Source organism: Scyliorhinus canicula, chromosome 3 (genome assembly GCF_902713615.1).
Source record: "Scyliorhinus canicula chromosome 3, sScyCan1.1, whole genome shotgun sequence".
NCBI lineage: Eukaryota > Metazoa > Chordata > Chondrichthyes > Carcharhiniformes > Scyliorhinidae > Scyliorhinus > Scyliorhinus canicula.
The window spans coordinates 164,272-180,454 of record NC_052148.1 but is presented as its reverse complement, the minus strand read 5'-3'; the positions used below and the strand labels follow the sequence as shown (position 1 = coordinate 180,454).

At 50.1% G+C, this 16,183-nt stretch overlaps 1 protein-coding gene across 1 annotated transcript in view; it reads left to right on the top strand.

The window, feature by feature from the left end:
• Positions 1-16,183, top strand: part of LOC119963589 (dynactin subunit 1-like) — a 160,521-nt gene that overhangs the window by 17,826 nt on the left and 126,512 nt on the right. Inside the window, exon 3 of the mRNA XM_038792919.1 lies at positions 6,682-7,625. Within this exon, the coding sequence (XP_038648847.1) occupies positions 6,682-7,625 (944 nt within the window). The remainder of the gene's footprint in view (positions 1-6,681; positions 7,626-16,183) is intronic.

The following is a 16,183-nucleotide window of genomic DNA, read 5'->3' as shown; positions in this document are numbered from 1 at the left end:
ACCCACACGCTCACACCCACACGCTCACACCCACACGCTCACACCCACACGCTCACACCCACACGCTCACACCCACACGCTCACACCCACACGCTCACACCTACACGCTCACACCTACACGCTCACACCTACACGCTCACACCTACACGCTCACACCTACACGCTCACACCTACACGCTCACACCTACACGCTCACACCTACACGCTCACACCTACACGCTCACACCTACACGCTCACACCTACACGCTCACACCTACACGCTCACACCTACACGCTCACACCTACACGCTCACACTCACACCCAGGATGTTGCCCCAGTGACAGTGAAGGAACGGCCGATATATTCCCAGTCAGGATAGTGAGTGACTCGGACGGGACCCTCCAGGTGGTGGGGTTCCCAGGTATCTGCTGCTTTTGTCCTTCTAGATGGTGGAGGTTGTGGGTTTGGAAGGTGCTGTCTAAGGAGCCTTGGTGAGTTACTGCAGTGAATCTTGTAGATGGTACACACGGCTGCCGCTGTTTGTCAGTGGTGGAGGGTTTGAATGTTTGTGGAAGGGGAGCAATCAAGCGGGACTGCTTTGTCCTGGATGGTGTTGAGCTTCGAGAACATAGAACAGTACAGCACAGTACAGGCCCTTCAGCCCACGATGTTGTGCCGACCATTTATCCTAATCTGAGATCAACCTAATCTACACCCCTTCAATTTACTGCTGTCCATGTGCCGTTCCAAGAGTCGCTTAAATGTCCCTAATGACTCAGACTCCACCCCCTCTGTTGGCAGTGCATTCCACACACCCACCACTCTCTGTGTAAAGAACCTACCTCTGACATCTCCCCTATACCTTCCTCCAATCACCTTCAAATTATGTCTCCTCATGACAACCATTTCCACCCTGGGGAAAAGTCTCTGGCTATCCACTCTATCCACGCCTCTCATCACCTTGTACACCTCTATCAGGTCCCCTCTCTGCCTTCTTCGCTCCAGTGAGAAAAGCCCTCGCTCCCTCAACCTTTCTTCATAAGACATGCCCTCCAGTCCAGGCAGCATCCTGGTAAATCTCCTCTGTCCCCTCTCCAAAGCATCCACATCCTTCCTATAATGAGGCGACCAGAACTGGACACAATATTCCAAGTGTGGTCTAACCAGGGTTTTATAAAGCTGCAGCAAAACCTCGCGGCTCTTAAACTCAATCCCCCTGTTAATGAAAGCCAACACACCATACACCTTCTTAACAACCCTTGGGTGGCAACTTTGAGGGATCTATGCACGTGGACCCCAAGATCCCTCTTTTCCTCCACACTTCCAAGAATCCTGCCTTTAACCCTGTATTCAGCATTCAAATTCGACCTTCCAAAATGAATCACTTCACATTTATCAAGGTTGAACTCCATCTGCCACTTCTCAGCCCAGCTCTGCATCCTGTCAATGTCCTGTTGTAACCTGCAACAGCCCTCGACACTATCTACAACTCCCCCAACCTTTGTGTCATCAGCAAACTTACTAACATCCAAGTCATTTATAAAAACCACAAAGAGCAGAGGTCCCAGAACAGATCCCCGCGGGACACCACTGGTCACCGACCTCCAAGCGGAATATTTTCCATCCACTACCACTCGCTGACTTCTTTCGGCCAGTCAATTCTGTATCCAGACAGCTAAATTTTCCTGTGCCCCATGCCCCCTAACTTTCTGAATGAGCCTACCATGGGGAACATTATCAAATGCCTTACTGAAATCCATATAAACCACATCCACTGCCCGACCTTCATCAATGTGTCTCGTCACATCCTCCAAGAATTCAATGAGGCTTGTGAGGCATGACCTTCCCCTCACAAAGCCATGCTGACTATCCTTACTCAAACTATGTTTTTCTAAATAATCATAAATCCTATCTCTCAGAATCCTTTCCAATATTTTGCTCACCACAGACGTAAGACTGATGGGTCTGTAATTCCCAGGGATTTCCTGATTCCCTTTCTTGAACAGAACAACATTCGTCTCCCTCCAATCATCCGGTACTACTCCAGTGGAGAGCGAGGACGCAAAGAACATCGCCAACAGTGCAGCAATCTCCTCCCTCGCTTCCCGTAGTAACCTTGGGTATATCCCATCAGGCCCAGGGGACTTATCTATCCTGATGCTTTTCAAAATTTCCAGCACATCCTCCTTCTTAATATCAACCTGTTTGAGTCTATTAACCTGGTTCACACTGTCCTCATGGGCAACAAGGTCCCTCTCTCTAGTGAATACTGAAGCAAAGTATTCATTTAGGGCCTCCCCATCTCTTCAGACTCTTGGCACGAGTTCCCTCCACTATCCCTGATCGGCCCGACTCTCATTCTGATCATCCATGGGGCTGGTTTAGCACAGTGGGCTAAACAGCTGGCTTGTAAAGCAGACAACGGCCAGCAGCGCGGGTTCAATTCCCGTAACAGCCTCCTCGAACATGCACCGGAATGTGGCGACAAGGGGCTTAGAACATAGAACTGTACAGCACAGTACAGGCTCTTTGGCACAGTACAGTACTATACAGCACAGTCCAGGCCCTTCGGCACAGTACAGTACTGTGCAGTACAGTACAGCACAGTACAAGCCCTTCGGCACAGTACAGTACTATACAGCACAGTACAAGCCCTTCGGCACAGTACAGTACTATACAGCACAGTACAGGCCCTTCGGCACAGTACAGTACTGTGCAGTACAGTACAGTACAGGCCCTTCGGCACAGTACAGTACTGTGCAGTACAGTACAGCACAGTACAGGCCCTTCGGCACAGTACAGTACAGTACAGCACAGTACAGGCCCTTCGGCACAGTACAGTACTATACAGCACAGTACAGGCCCTTCGGCACAGTACAGTACTGTACAGCACAGTACAGGCCCTTCGGCACAGTACAGTACTATACAGCACAGTACAGGCCCTTCGGCACAGTACAGTACTGTGCAGTACAGTACAGCACAGTACAGGCCCTTCGGCACAGTACAGTACTGTTCAGCACAGTACAGGCCCTTCGGCCCACGATGTTGTGCCGAACTAGTCTGAAACTGAGATCAAATCGACCTACTCCCAATCATTCTAGTGCACTCCATATGCCTATCCAATAACCGCTTGAAAGTTCCTAAAGTGTCCGACTCCACTACCATAGCTGGGAGTGCGTTCCACACCCTAATCACTCTCTGAGTAAAGAACAGAGAGTGACATCCCTCTGACATCCCTCCTATATCTCCCACCATGAATCTTGTAGTTATGCCCCCTTGTACCAGCTACATCCACACGAGGAAAAAGTCGCTGAACGTCCATTCTATCTATCCCCCTCATCATCTTATACACCTCAATTAAGTCACCTCTCATCCTCTTTCGCTCCAATGAGAAAAGCCCTAGCTCCCTCAACCTTTCCTCCTAAGACCGACCCTCCAATCCAGGCAGCATCCTGGTAAATCTCCATTGCACCCTTTCCAATGCTTCCACATCCTTCCGTAAATGCGGTGACCAGAACTGCACACAATACTCCAAATGTGGTCTAACCAAGGTCTTGTACAGTTGGAGCATAACCTCACGGCTCTGAAACTCAATCCCCGTTAATAAACGCTAACACACTATCGGCTTTCTTCACGGCTCTATCCACTTGAGTGGCAACCTTCAGAGATCTGTGAACATGAACTCCCGAGATCTCTCTGTTCCTCCACATTCCTCAGAACCCTGCCGTTAACCCTGTAATCCACATTCAAATTATCCTACCAAAATGAATCACCTCACACTTATCAGGGTTAAACTCCATCTGCCACTTTTCAGCCCAGCTCTGCATCCTATCAATGTCTCTTTGCAGCCTACAACAGCCCTCCACCTCATCCACTACTCCACCAATCTTGGTGTCATCAGCAAATTTACTAACCCAACCTTCAACTCCATCATCCAAGTCATTGATAAAAATCACAAATAGCAGAGGACCCAGCACTGATCCCTGTGGCACACCGCTGGTAACTGGTCTCCAGTCTGAAAATTTTCCATCTCCCACCACCCTCTGTCTTCTATGTGATAGCCAGTTACTGATCCAATCGGCCAAATTTCCCTCTATCCCACACCTCCTTACTTTCTTCATGAGCCGACCATGGGGAACCTTATCAAACCCCTTACTAAAATCCATGTATACAACATCAACTGCTCTACCTTCATCTATGCACTTAGTTACCTCCTCAAAGAATTCAATCAAATTTGTGAGGCAAAACTTACCCTTCACAAATCCGTGCTGACTATCCTGGATTAAGCTGTATCTTTCCAAATGATCATAAGTCCTATCCCTCAGGACCCTTTCCAATAATTTACCTGTGACCGAAGTGAGACTAACCGGCCTATAATTCCCAGGGTTATACCTATTCCCTTTCTTGAACAAGGGGACAACATTCGCCTCTCTCCAGTCTTCTGGCACCATGCCTGTAGACAATGAGGACATAAAGATCAAAGCCAAAGGCTCTGAAATCTCATCCCTCGCCTCCCAAAGAATCCTAGGATATATTCCATCAGGCCCAGGGGACTTTTCTATCCTCAGGCTTCTCAAAATTTCAAACACATCTTCCTTCCGAATATCTCCCTCCTCCAGCCTACCAGCCTGTATCCCACTATCCTCAACAACATGGCCCCTCTCCTTTGTGAACACTGAAGAAAAGTATTCATTTAGGGCCTCTCCTATATCTTCTCACAAAGTGCAGAAAGCCTTGGGGTTTTCCCTAATCCTTCCCGCCAGGGCTTTTTCATGGCCCCTTCTAGCTCTCCTAAGTCCATTTTTGAGTTCCTTCCTGGCTACCATGTAACCCTCTCGAGCCGAGTCAGATCCTTGCTTCCTCCTCTTGACTAGAAGCTCCACTTCTCTTGTCATCCGAGGCTCCTTCACCTTCCCATTCCTTCCTCGTCTCAGTGGGACAAAACTATCCCTTACACTTGGAGTATAGTGTTTAATTCTGGTCGCCACAGAAGGATGTGGAGGATTTAGAGAGGGTGCAGAAGAGATTTACCAGGATGTTGCCTGGTATGGAGGGCATTAGCTATGAGGAGAGGTTGAATAAACTTGGTTTGTTCTCACTGGAACGACGGAGGTTGAGGGGCGACCTGATAGAGGTCTACAAAATTATGAGGAGCATCGACAGAGTGGATAGTCAGAGGCTTTTCCCCAGGGTAGAGGGGTCAATTACAAGGGGGCATAGGTTTAAGGTGCGAGGGGCAAGGTTTAGAGGAGATGCATGAGGCATGTTTTTTTACACAGAGGGTAATGGGTGCCTGGAACTCGCTGTCGGAGGAGGTGGTGGAAACAGGGACGGTAGTGACATTTGAGGGACATCTTACTTTTCTTTGTTCTATCCAGCACTCGCAGCAAGTGCTCCTTAAACAATCCCCACATTACTGTTGTGCATTTCCCCAAGAACTGTTCCCAATTTATGCTCCTCAGCTCCTGTCTAATAGCAGTATAATTTCCCCTCCCCCAATTAAATACCTTCCCATCCTGTCTGTTCCTGTCCCTCTCCATGACTGTGGTAAAGGCCAAGGAGTTGTGGTCACTGTCACCGAAATGCTCTCCCATCGAGACCTCTGACACCTGGCCTGGTTCGTTGCCGAGCACCAAGCCCAATATGCCCCCCCCCCCCCCCCCAGTCGGCCTATCTACATATTGAGTCAGGAATCCTTCCTGTACATACCTGACAGAATCTGACCCATCCAAACCATTTGCACGAAGGAGGTTCCAGTCAATATTAGGGAAGTTGGTCACCCATGACAACGACTCTGTTACTTCTGCACCTTTCCAAGATCTGCTGCCCAATCTGTTCCTCCATCTCTCTGCTGCTATTGGGGGGTCTACAGAAAACTCCCAATAAAGTGACTGCTCCTTTCTTGTTTCTAACTTCCACCCATACTGACTCAGTAGACAAACCCTCCTCAACTACCTCCTTTTCTGCAGCTGTGGTGCACTCCCTAATTAACAGTGCCACCCCCCCCTCCTCTCTTACCTCCCACCCTATTCTCCGAAAACATCTAAACCCCGGAACATCTAACAACCATTCCTGCCCCTGTGAAATCCATGTCTCTGTAATGGCCACAACATCGTAGTTCCAAGTACTGATCCATGCTCTCACTTCATCTCCCTTATTCCTGACACGCCTTGCATTGAAACAGACGCACTTTAACTCATTCCGCTGACTGCAACTTTGCCCAATCAACTGTCTATCCTTCCTCACAGACTTGCTGGATACTATTTCTGCCTGTTCAACAGCTACCCTATCCTCTGATCCATAGCTCTGGTTCCCACCCCCCTGCCAAACTGGTTTAAACCCTCTCGAAGAGCTCGAGCAAACCTCCCACCCAGGATATTGGTGCCCCTCCAGTTGGAGTGTTGTTGGAGCTGCACTCATCCAGGCAAGTGGAGGGTATTCCTTTACACTCCTGACTTGTGCCTTGTAGATGGTGGGCAGGTTTTGGGGTCAGGAGACGAGTGCTTAGATGAGCACTTGGAACGTCGTAACATTCAAGGCTATGGGCCAAGGGCTCGGGAGTGGGATTAGTGGAGAGGGCTTCTTCTGTACTGTATGATTCTATGAACGAACACACACACACAACGCTCCCACAGACGTGCGCGCAAGGAATCCTCAGATAGACACAAACACAGAACAGTCAGACACGCGCACACAACAGTCGGGCACGCGCACACAACAGTCGGGCACGCGCACACAACAGTCGGGCACGCGCACACAACAGTCGGGCACGCGCACACAACAGTCGGACACGCGCACACAACAGTCGGAAACGCGCACACAACAGTCGGACACGCGCACACAAAAGTCGGACACGCGCACACAACAGTCGGACACGCGCACACAACAGTCGGACACGCGCACACAACAGTCGGACACGCGCACACAACAGTCGGACACGCGCACACAACAGTCGGACACGCGCACACAACAGTCGGACACGCGCACACAACAGTCCGACACGCGCACACAACAGTCCGACACGCGCACACAACAGTCCGACACGCGCACACAACAGTCCGACACGCGCACACAACAGTCCGACACGCGCACACAACAGTCCGACACGCGCACACAACAGTCCGACACGCGCACACAACAGTCCGACACGCGCACACAACAGTCCGACACGCGCACACAACAGTCCGACACGCGCACACAACAGTCCGACACGCGCACACAACAGTCCGACACGCGCACACAACAGTCCGACACGCGCACACAACAGTCCGACACGCGCACACAACAGTCCGACACGCGCACACAACAGTCCGACACGCGCACACAACAGTCCGACACGCGCACACAACAGTCCGACACGCGCACACAACAGTCCGACACGCGCACACAACAGTCCGACACGCGCACACAACAGTCCGACACGCGCACACAACAGTCCGACACGCGCACAGAACAGTCCGACACGCGCACACAACAGTCCGACACGCGCACACAACAGTCCGACACGCGCACACAACAGTCCGACACGCGCACACAACAGTCCGACACGCGCACACAACAGTCCGACACGCGCACACAACAGTCCGACACGCGCACACAACAGTCCGACACGCGCACACAACAGTCAGACACGCGCACACAACAGTCAGACACGCGCACACAACAGTCAGACACGCGCACACAACAGTCAGACACGCGCACACAACAGTCAGACACGCGCACACAACAGTCAGACACGCGCACACAACAGTCAGACACGCGCACACAACAGTCAGACACGCGCACACAACAGTCAGACACGCGCACACAACAGTCAGACACGCGCACACAACAGTCAGACACGCGCACACAACAGTCAGACACGCGCACACAACAGTCAGACACGCGCACACAACAGTCAGACACGCGCACACAACAGTCAGACACGCGCACACAACAGTCAGACACGCGCACACAACAGTCAGACACGCGCACACAACAGTCAGACACGCGCACACAACAGTCAGACACGCGCACACAACAGTCAGACACGCGCACACAACAGTCAGACACGCGCACACAACAGTCAGACACGCGCACACAACAGTCAGACACGCGCACACAACAGTCAGACACGCGCACACAACAGTCAGACACGCGCACACAACAGTCAGACACGCGCACACAACAGTCAGACACGCGCACACAACAGTCAGACACGCGCACACAACAGTCAGACACGCGCACACAACAGTCAGACACGCGCACACAACAGTCAGACACGCGCACACAACAGTCAGACACGCGCACACAACAGTCAGACACGCGCACACAACAGTCAGACACGCGCACACAACAGTCAGACACGCGCACACAACAGTCAGACACGCGCACACAACAGTCAGACACGCGCACACAACAGTCAGACACGCGCACACAACAGTCAGACACGCGCACACAACAGTCAGACACGCGCACACAACAGTCAGACACGCGCACACAACAGTCAGACACGCGCACACAACAGTCAGACACGCGCACACAACAGTCAGACACGCGCACACAACAGTCAGACACGCGCACACAACAGTCAGACACGCGCACACAACAGTCAGACACGCGCACACAACAGTCAGACACGCGCACACAACAGTCAGACACGCGCACACAACAGTCAGACACGCGCACACAACAGTCAGACACGCGCACACAACAGTCAGACACGCGCACACAACAGTCAGACACGCGCACACAACAGTCAGACACGCGCACACAACAGTCAGACACGCGCACACAACAGTCAGACACGCGCACACAACAGTCAGACACGCGCACACAACAGTCAGACACGCGCACACAACAGTCAGACACGCGCACACAACAGTCAGACACGCGCACACAAGTCAGACACGCGCACACAACAGTCAGACACGCGCACACAACAGTCAGACACGCGCACACAACAGTCAGACACGCGCACACAACAGTCAGACACGCGCACACAACAGTCAGACACGCGCACACAACAGTCAGACACACACAAGTCAGACACACGCACACAACAGTCAGATACATGCACCACACAACATTGTGCATCACCCAGGGATTGCAATGAAAGAATCCCCCGGGCAATGTGTGCACAAACCCCATATTCAGTATTAGAATTCATGCAGCATTCTCAGTCGCAATATACAATCAAAGGAAGCTTCTGGAAATTTAAACATTAGAAAAAATAGAATTTTACTGCAGACAATAATTAAAAATGAGGAAGAGTAGAGATTGAAGCATGCAGAAATTGGGAATGGTAAAGGTTAGTCAGTACCTTTCTCACGGCTGGAGTCTGTCGCATCATTATGTAAAGGATACAAGACAGCGTCAGATATTAAGATGAAGGCAGTTTTCTAATGGATGGTCTGGCTCAGCTGCTTTGCATTGCCTGCAAATGGCTGCAGTGTTAGACGGAGGCTCTGTGCAAAGAGGCAATACAAACCACACTCGCCAGTGGGTCCAGAGAGAGAGAGAGAGAGAGAGAGGGAAGGAAGGAGGGAGGGAAGGGGGAAACACACACTACAGGCAGCCAGAGGCACAACCTCTAGCCAAACACCAAGCTTGCCCGTTACTTGCTCACATCGATCAGCCTGCTGCTAACGCCGATCTGCCGATCCTCTGCCAACACCCCTGAACTGGGTGATGAGATCAGTGCGGCTCTGCTCGCTCGCACAGACAGCTGGGAAATACAGAGTCCCACAGCTCAGCACACTGATCCAATGTTTTCCCGAGGAGATGCTGGAGCCCGAGGTACTCCTGTGTAACTTAGCAACAGGAGACATTTGGCAGAGTGACAGACTGTCTCTCCATCTCTGCCCCTCCCCCCTCAGCCTCAAACACAATGGAGCAGATTGGAGAGAGTGACATTTCACTGCTTTCTCCCTCAGCGTACAGCATCCCATCTGTCCCGTTCACCATCACTGTCAAATCACATCATAGACTGGTTACAGCACAAGAGAGGGCCATTCGCCCCATTGCCTCCGTCCTGTCTCTTCACAAGTGCTTCTTCATCTTAGCCTCACACATATCTCCTCTTCTGACACAATTCCATTTTGAATGCTTCAGTAAAGCAAGCACCTACCACACTCACAGTGTGTCATTCAGTAAGTATAAAGTGCTGGTGGACAAGGATAAGTGTGGTCCCAGGGTGAATGTGCTAAATTGGGGGAAGGCTAATGATAACAATATTAGGCAGGAACTGAAGAATCTAGATTGGGGGGGATGTTTGAGGGTAAATCAACATCTGACATGTGGGAGGCTTTCAAATGTCAGTTGAAAGGAATTCAGGACCGGCATGTTCCTGTAAGGAAGATAAATATGGCAAATTTTGGGAACCTTGGATAACGAGAGATATTGTAGACCTCATCAAAAAGAAAAAGGAGGCATTTGTCAGGGCTAGAAGGCTGGGAACAGACGAAGCCTGTGTGGAATATAAGGAAAGTAGGAAGGAACTTAAGCAAGGAGTCAGGAGGGCTAAAAGGGGTCACGAAAAGCCATTGGCAAATAGGGTTAAGGAAAATCCCAAGGCTTATTACACATACATAAAAAGCAAGAGGGTAGCCAGGGAAAGGTTTGGCCCACTGAAGTATTCACCAAAGAGAAGGAATTGGTGGATGTTGAGTCTGGAGAAGGGTGTGTAGATAGCCTGGGTCACATTGAGATCCAAATAGACGAGGTGTTGGGCGTCTTGAACAATATTAAGGTGGGTAAGTCCCCAGGGCCGGATGGGATCTACCCCAGAATACTGAAGGACGCTAGAGAGGAAATTGCTGAGGCCTTGACAGAAATCTTTGGATCCTCACTGTCTTCAGGTGATGCCCCGGAGGACTGGAGAATAGCCAATGTTGTTCCTTTGTTTAAGAAGGGTAGCAAGGATAATCCTGGGAACTACAGGCCGGTGAGCCTTACGTCAGTGGTTGGGAAATTACTGAAGAGAATTCTTCGAGATAGGGTCTACTCCCATTTGGAAGCAAATGGACGTATTAGTGAGAGGCAGCATGGTTTTGTGAAGGAGAGGTTGTGTCTCACTAACTTGATAGTTTTTCGAGGTCACAAAAATGATTGATGCAGGTAGGGCAGTGGATGTTGTCTATATGGACTTCAGTAAGGCCTTTGACAAGGTCCCTCATGGCAGACTGGTACAAAAGGTGAAGTCACACGGGGTCAGAGGTGAGCTGGCAAGATGGATATAGAACTGGCTCGGTCACAGAAGGCAGAGAGTAACAATGGAAGGGTGCTTTTCTGATTGGAGGGCTGTGACTAGTGGTGTTCCCCAGGGATCAGTGCTGGGACCTTTGCTGTTCATAGTATATATAAATGATTTGGAGGAAAATGTAACTGGTCTGATTGGTAAGTTTGCAGACGACACAAAGTTGGTGGAATTGCGGATAGCGATGAGGACTGTCAGAGGATACAGCAGGATTTAGATCATTTGGAGACTTGGGCGGAGAGATGGCAGATGGAGTTTTATCCGGACAAACGTGAGGTAATGCATTTTGGAAGGTCTAATACAGGTAGGGAATATACAGTGAATGGTAGAACCCTCACGAGTATTGACAGTCAGAGAGATCTAGGTGTACAGGTCCACAGGTCACTGAAAGGGGCAACACAGGTGGAGAAGGTAGTCAAGGAGGCATACGGCATGCTTGCCTTCATTGGCCGGGGCTTTGAGTATAAAAATTGGCAAGTCATGTTGCAGCTGTATAGAACCTTAGTTAGGCCACACTTGGAGTATAGTGTTCAATTCTGGTCGCCACACTACCAGAAGGATGTGGAGGCTTTAGAGAGGGTACAGAAGAGATTTACCAGGATGTTGCCTGGTATGGAGGGCATTAGCTATGAGGAGAGGTTGAATAAACTCGGTTTGTTCTCACTGGAACGATGGAGGTTGAGGGGCGACCTGATAGAGGTCTACAAAACTATGAGGGGCACAGACAGAGTGGATAGTCAGAGGCTATGGTCCCCAGGGTAGAGGGGTCAATTATTAGGGGGCATAGGTTTAAGGTGCGAGGGGCAAGGTTTAGGGGAGATGTACGAGGCAAGTTTTTTACACAGAGGGTAGTGGGTGCCTGGAACTCGCTGCCGGAGGAGGTGGTGGAAGCAGGGACGGTAGTGACGTTTAAGGGGCATCTTGACAAATACATAGGATGGGAATAGAGGGATACGGACTCAGAAAGTGTAGAAGATTTTAGTTTAGACGGGCAGCATGGTCGGCACGGGCTTGGAGGGCCGAAGGGCCTGTTCCTGTGCTGTATTTTTCTTTGTTCTTTGTTCAGACAGAACATTCCAGATCCTAACCACTCGCTGTGTGAATCTGCCTTCACCACACTCTCAGACAGTGCCGGGTGATGAGTGATTAAGAGGGGAACCTCCAGGTGGTGGTGTTTCCAGGTCTCTGCTGCTCTTTGATTGCACGGTAGCACAGTGGTTAGCACTGTTGCTTCACCGCGTCAGGGCCCCAGGTTCGATTCCAGCTTGGGTCACTGTCTGTCAAAATCTGCACGTTCTCCCAGTGTGTGTGTTTGTTTCTTCCGGGTGCTCCGGTTTCCTCCCACAAGTCCCAAAAGACGTACTTGTTAGGTGAATTGGACATTCTGAATTCTTCCTCAGTGTACCCGAACAGGCACCGGAATGTGGCGACTAGGGGCTTTTCACAGTAACTTCATTGCAGTGTTAATGTAAACATTATTATTATTATTGTCCTTTGAGATGGGAGTGGGTTTGGAAGGTGCTGTCTAAGGAGCCTTGGTGAGTTGCTGCAGTGAATCTTGTAGATGGTCTACATGGCTGTCACTGTGTCGGTGGTGGAAGGTTTGAATGTTTGTGGAAGGGGGAGCAATCAAGCGGGGCTGCTTTGCCCTGGATGGTGTTGAGCTTCTTGAGTGTTGTTGGAGCTGCGCTCATCCAGGCAAGTGGAGAGTATTCCATCACACTCCTGACTTGTGCCTTGGAGATGGTGGACAGGCTTTGGGGGGGTCAGGAGGTGAGTTATTTGCCACACAATCCCTAACCTCAGATCTGTTCTGGTAGCCACAGTATTAATGTGGCTGGGTCCAGTTCAGTTTCTGGGTAACCCCCAGGATGTTGATTGTGGGGATTCAGCGATGGTAATACCATTGAATGTCAAGGGGCGATGGTTAGATCCTCTCTTGTAGGAGATGGTCATTGCCCGGCACTGTGTGGCGCGAATGTAACTTCTCCCTTGTCAGTCCCAAGTCTGGATATTATCCAGGTCTTGCTGCATTGGGACATGGACTGCTTCAGTGTCTGAGGAGTCACGAATGGTGCTGAACATTGTGCTGTCATCCACAAACATCCCCACTTCTGACCTTATGACCTTTCATTTCATTCATTTAATTTTCATGGTGGAAGGGAGGTCATTGATGAAGCAGCTGAAGATGGTTGGGGCCTAGGACACGACCCTGAGGAACTCCTGCAGTGATGTCCTGGAACTGAGATGATTGACCTCCAACCACCACAACCATCTTCCTTTGTGCCGGGAATGATTCCAACCAGAGGAGAGTTTTCCCCGATTCCCATTGGCTGGGTTGCCTGTTTATTGTGTACAGGACACTCCTGGGCAATTTTCCACATTGCCGGGTAGATGCCAGTGTTGTCGCTGTACTGGAACAGTTTGGCTAGGGGTGAGGCAAGTTCTGGAGCACAAGTCTTCAGTACTATTGCCGGGATATTGTCAGGGCCCAGAGCCTTTGCAGTATCCAGTGCCTCCAGCCATTTCCTGATATCACCTGGAGTGAATCGTATTGGCTGAAGACGGATATCTGTGATGCTGGGGAACTCCGGAGGAGATCGAGATGGATCATCCACTCGGCACTTCTGGCTGAAGATTGTTGCGAATGCCTCAGCCTCGTCTTTAGCACAGATCTGCTGGGCTCCTCCATCATTGAGGGTGGGGATATTTGTGGAGCCTCCTCCTCCAGGGAGTTGTTTAATTGTCCACTCTCTGCTTTATTAATTGCTCTAACGGTACTGCCACTTTCAATGATCTATCCACAGACGCACCCAGGTTCCTCTGCTCCTGCACCCACTTGCGAATTTCACCTTTGTATTTATCTCTCCATGTTCCTCCAACCAAAATGTATCACCTCACATTTCGCAGTATTTCATCTGCCACCTACCAATATTTAACGTTGTCCTTTTAAAGTTCCACAATTCAAACAAAGAACAATACAGCACAGGAACAGGCCCTTCGGCCCTCCAAGCCTGTGCCGATCACGTCTCCTATCCAGACCAACCGCCTGTATCCTTCTGTACCCCGCCTGTTCATGTGCCTATCCAGATAAGTCTTAAAGGTCGCTAACGTATCTGCCTCAACCACCTCACTTGGCAGTGCATTCCCGGCCACCACCACCCTCTGTATAAAATGCTTCCCCCGCACATCTCCACTGAACCTTTCCCCCCTCACCTTGAGCCTGTGCCCCAATTCAGGACATTTCTAAATTCAAATTGTTCTCGGAGGTCTAACCGGTGAATATATATCAGGAAGAGAGGGGTCCTAAAGCCAATCCCTGGGAAAGCTCACTATATAAACCTCTCTCCAATCTGAATGACAACCACTCACCAGTACTCTCTGCTGTCATTCAGCAGTTCCAGACCCTTTCAGAAGGACCAGCCACCTTAGTCAGCGAGGAGGAACTTTCTAACTCTGAGAGCTGTGAATCTCTGAACTTCCATATCTCCAAGAACAGTGTATGCACAATTATTCAGAGACTTTGGACTCGAGAGAATAAAAGGATGTGGTATTCCTGAAAATGAAAAATGAAAATCGCTTATTGTCACGAGTAGGCTTCAATGAAGTTACTGTGAAAAGCCCCTAGTCGCCACATTCCGGCACCTGTCCGGGGAGGCTGGTACGGGAATCGAGCCGTGCTGCTGGCCTGCTTGGTCTGCTTTAAAAGCCAGCGATTTAGCCCAGTGAGCTAAACAGCCCCATATTCCTCAGGAGGAAGAAGCTGGCATTAAGGATTGGTCATGCTGAATAGCACAGCAAACTCAAATGGGAGCAATAGCAAACATTGGCTTGCATTTCACACAACGCTATGCAGTCCAGCAACCGCCTTCACTTTCAGCACTTATACTGTCTGCTCTGAACAGGATTAACTATTTTCATTCACAACAGAAGATCAAAGACAAAGAACAAAGAATGGAGAACAGGAACAGGCCCTTCGGCCCTCCCAGCCTGTACCAGTCATAATACCAATCTTGGCCAAAACCCTCAGCCCTTCCTTGTGCCGTATCTCTCTATAACCACCCTATCCATGTGTTTGTCAAGATGCCTTTTGAACGCCGTTAAACACATTTAAATCTGGGATAAATGATTTCTGCTATAAGTGAATCGGGATAAAGGTGGGAAGGAGGATTAAAATCTCTGATAAGCCACGATCGTACAGAATAGCGGAACAGGTTCAATCCGTCAAAATCTCTATTCCTGCTTCGATTTCTAGTAGGCTTGAAAGATAAACACTCCCAGGACAGGTACAGCACGGGGTTAGATACAGAGTAAAGCTCCCTCTGCACTGTCCCCATCAAACACTCCCAGGACAGGTACAGCACGGGGTTAGATACAGAGTAAAGCTCCCTCCACACTGTCCCCATCAAACATTTACAGGACAGGTACAGCACGGGGTTAGATACAGAGTAAAGCTCCCTCTACACTGTCCCCATCAAACACTCCCAGGACAGGTACAGCATGGGGTTAGATACAGAGTAAAGCTCCCTCTACACTGTCCCCATCAAACACTCCCAGGATAGGTACAACACAGGGTTAGATACAGAGTAAAGCTCCCTCTACACTGTCCCCATCAAACACTCTCAGGACAGGTACAGCGCAGGGTTAGATACAGAGTAAAGCTGCCTCTACACTGTCCCCATCAAACACTCCCAGGAGAGGCACAGCATGGGGTTAGATACAGAGTAAAGCTCCCTCTACACTGTCCCCATCAAACACTCCCAGGACAGGTACAGCAAGGGGTTAGATACAGAGTAAAGCTGCCTCTACACTGTCCCCATCAAACACTCCCAGGACAGGTACAGCACGGGGTTAGATACAGAGTAAAGCTCCCTCTACACTGTCCCCATCAAACACTCCCAGGACAGGGACAGCACGGGGTTAGATACAGAGTAAAGCTGCCTCTACACTGTCCCCATCAAACACT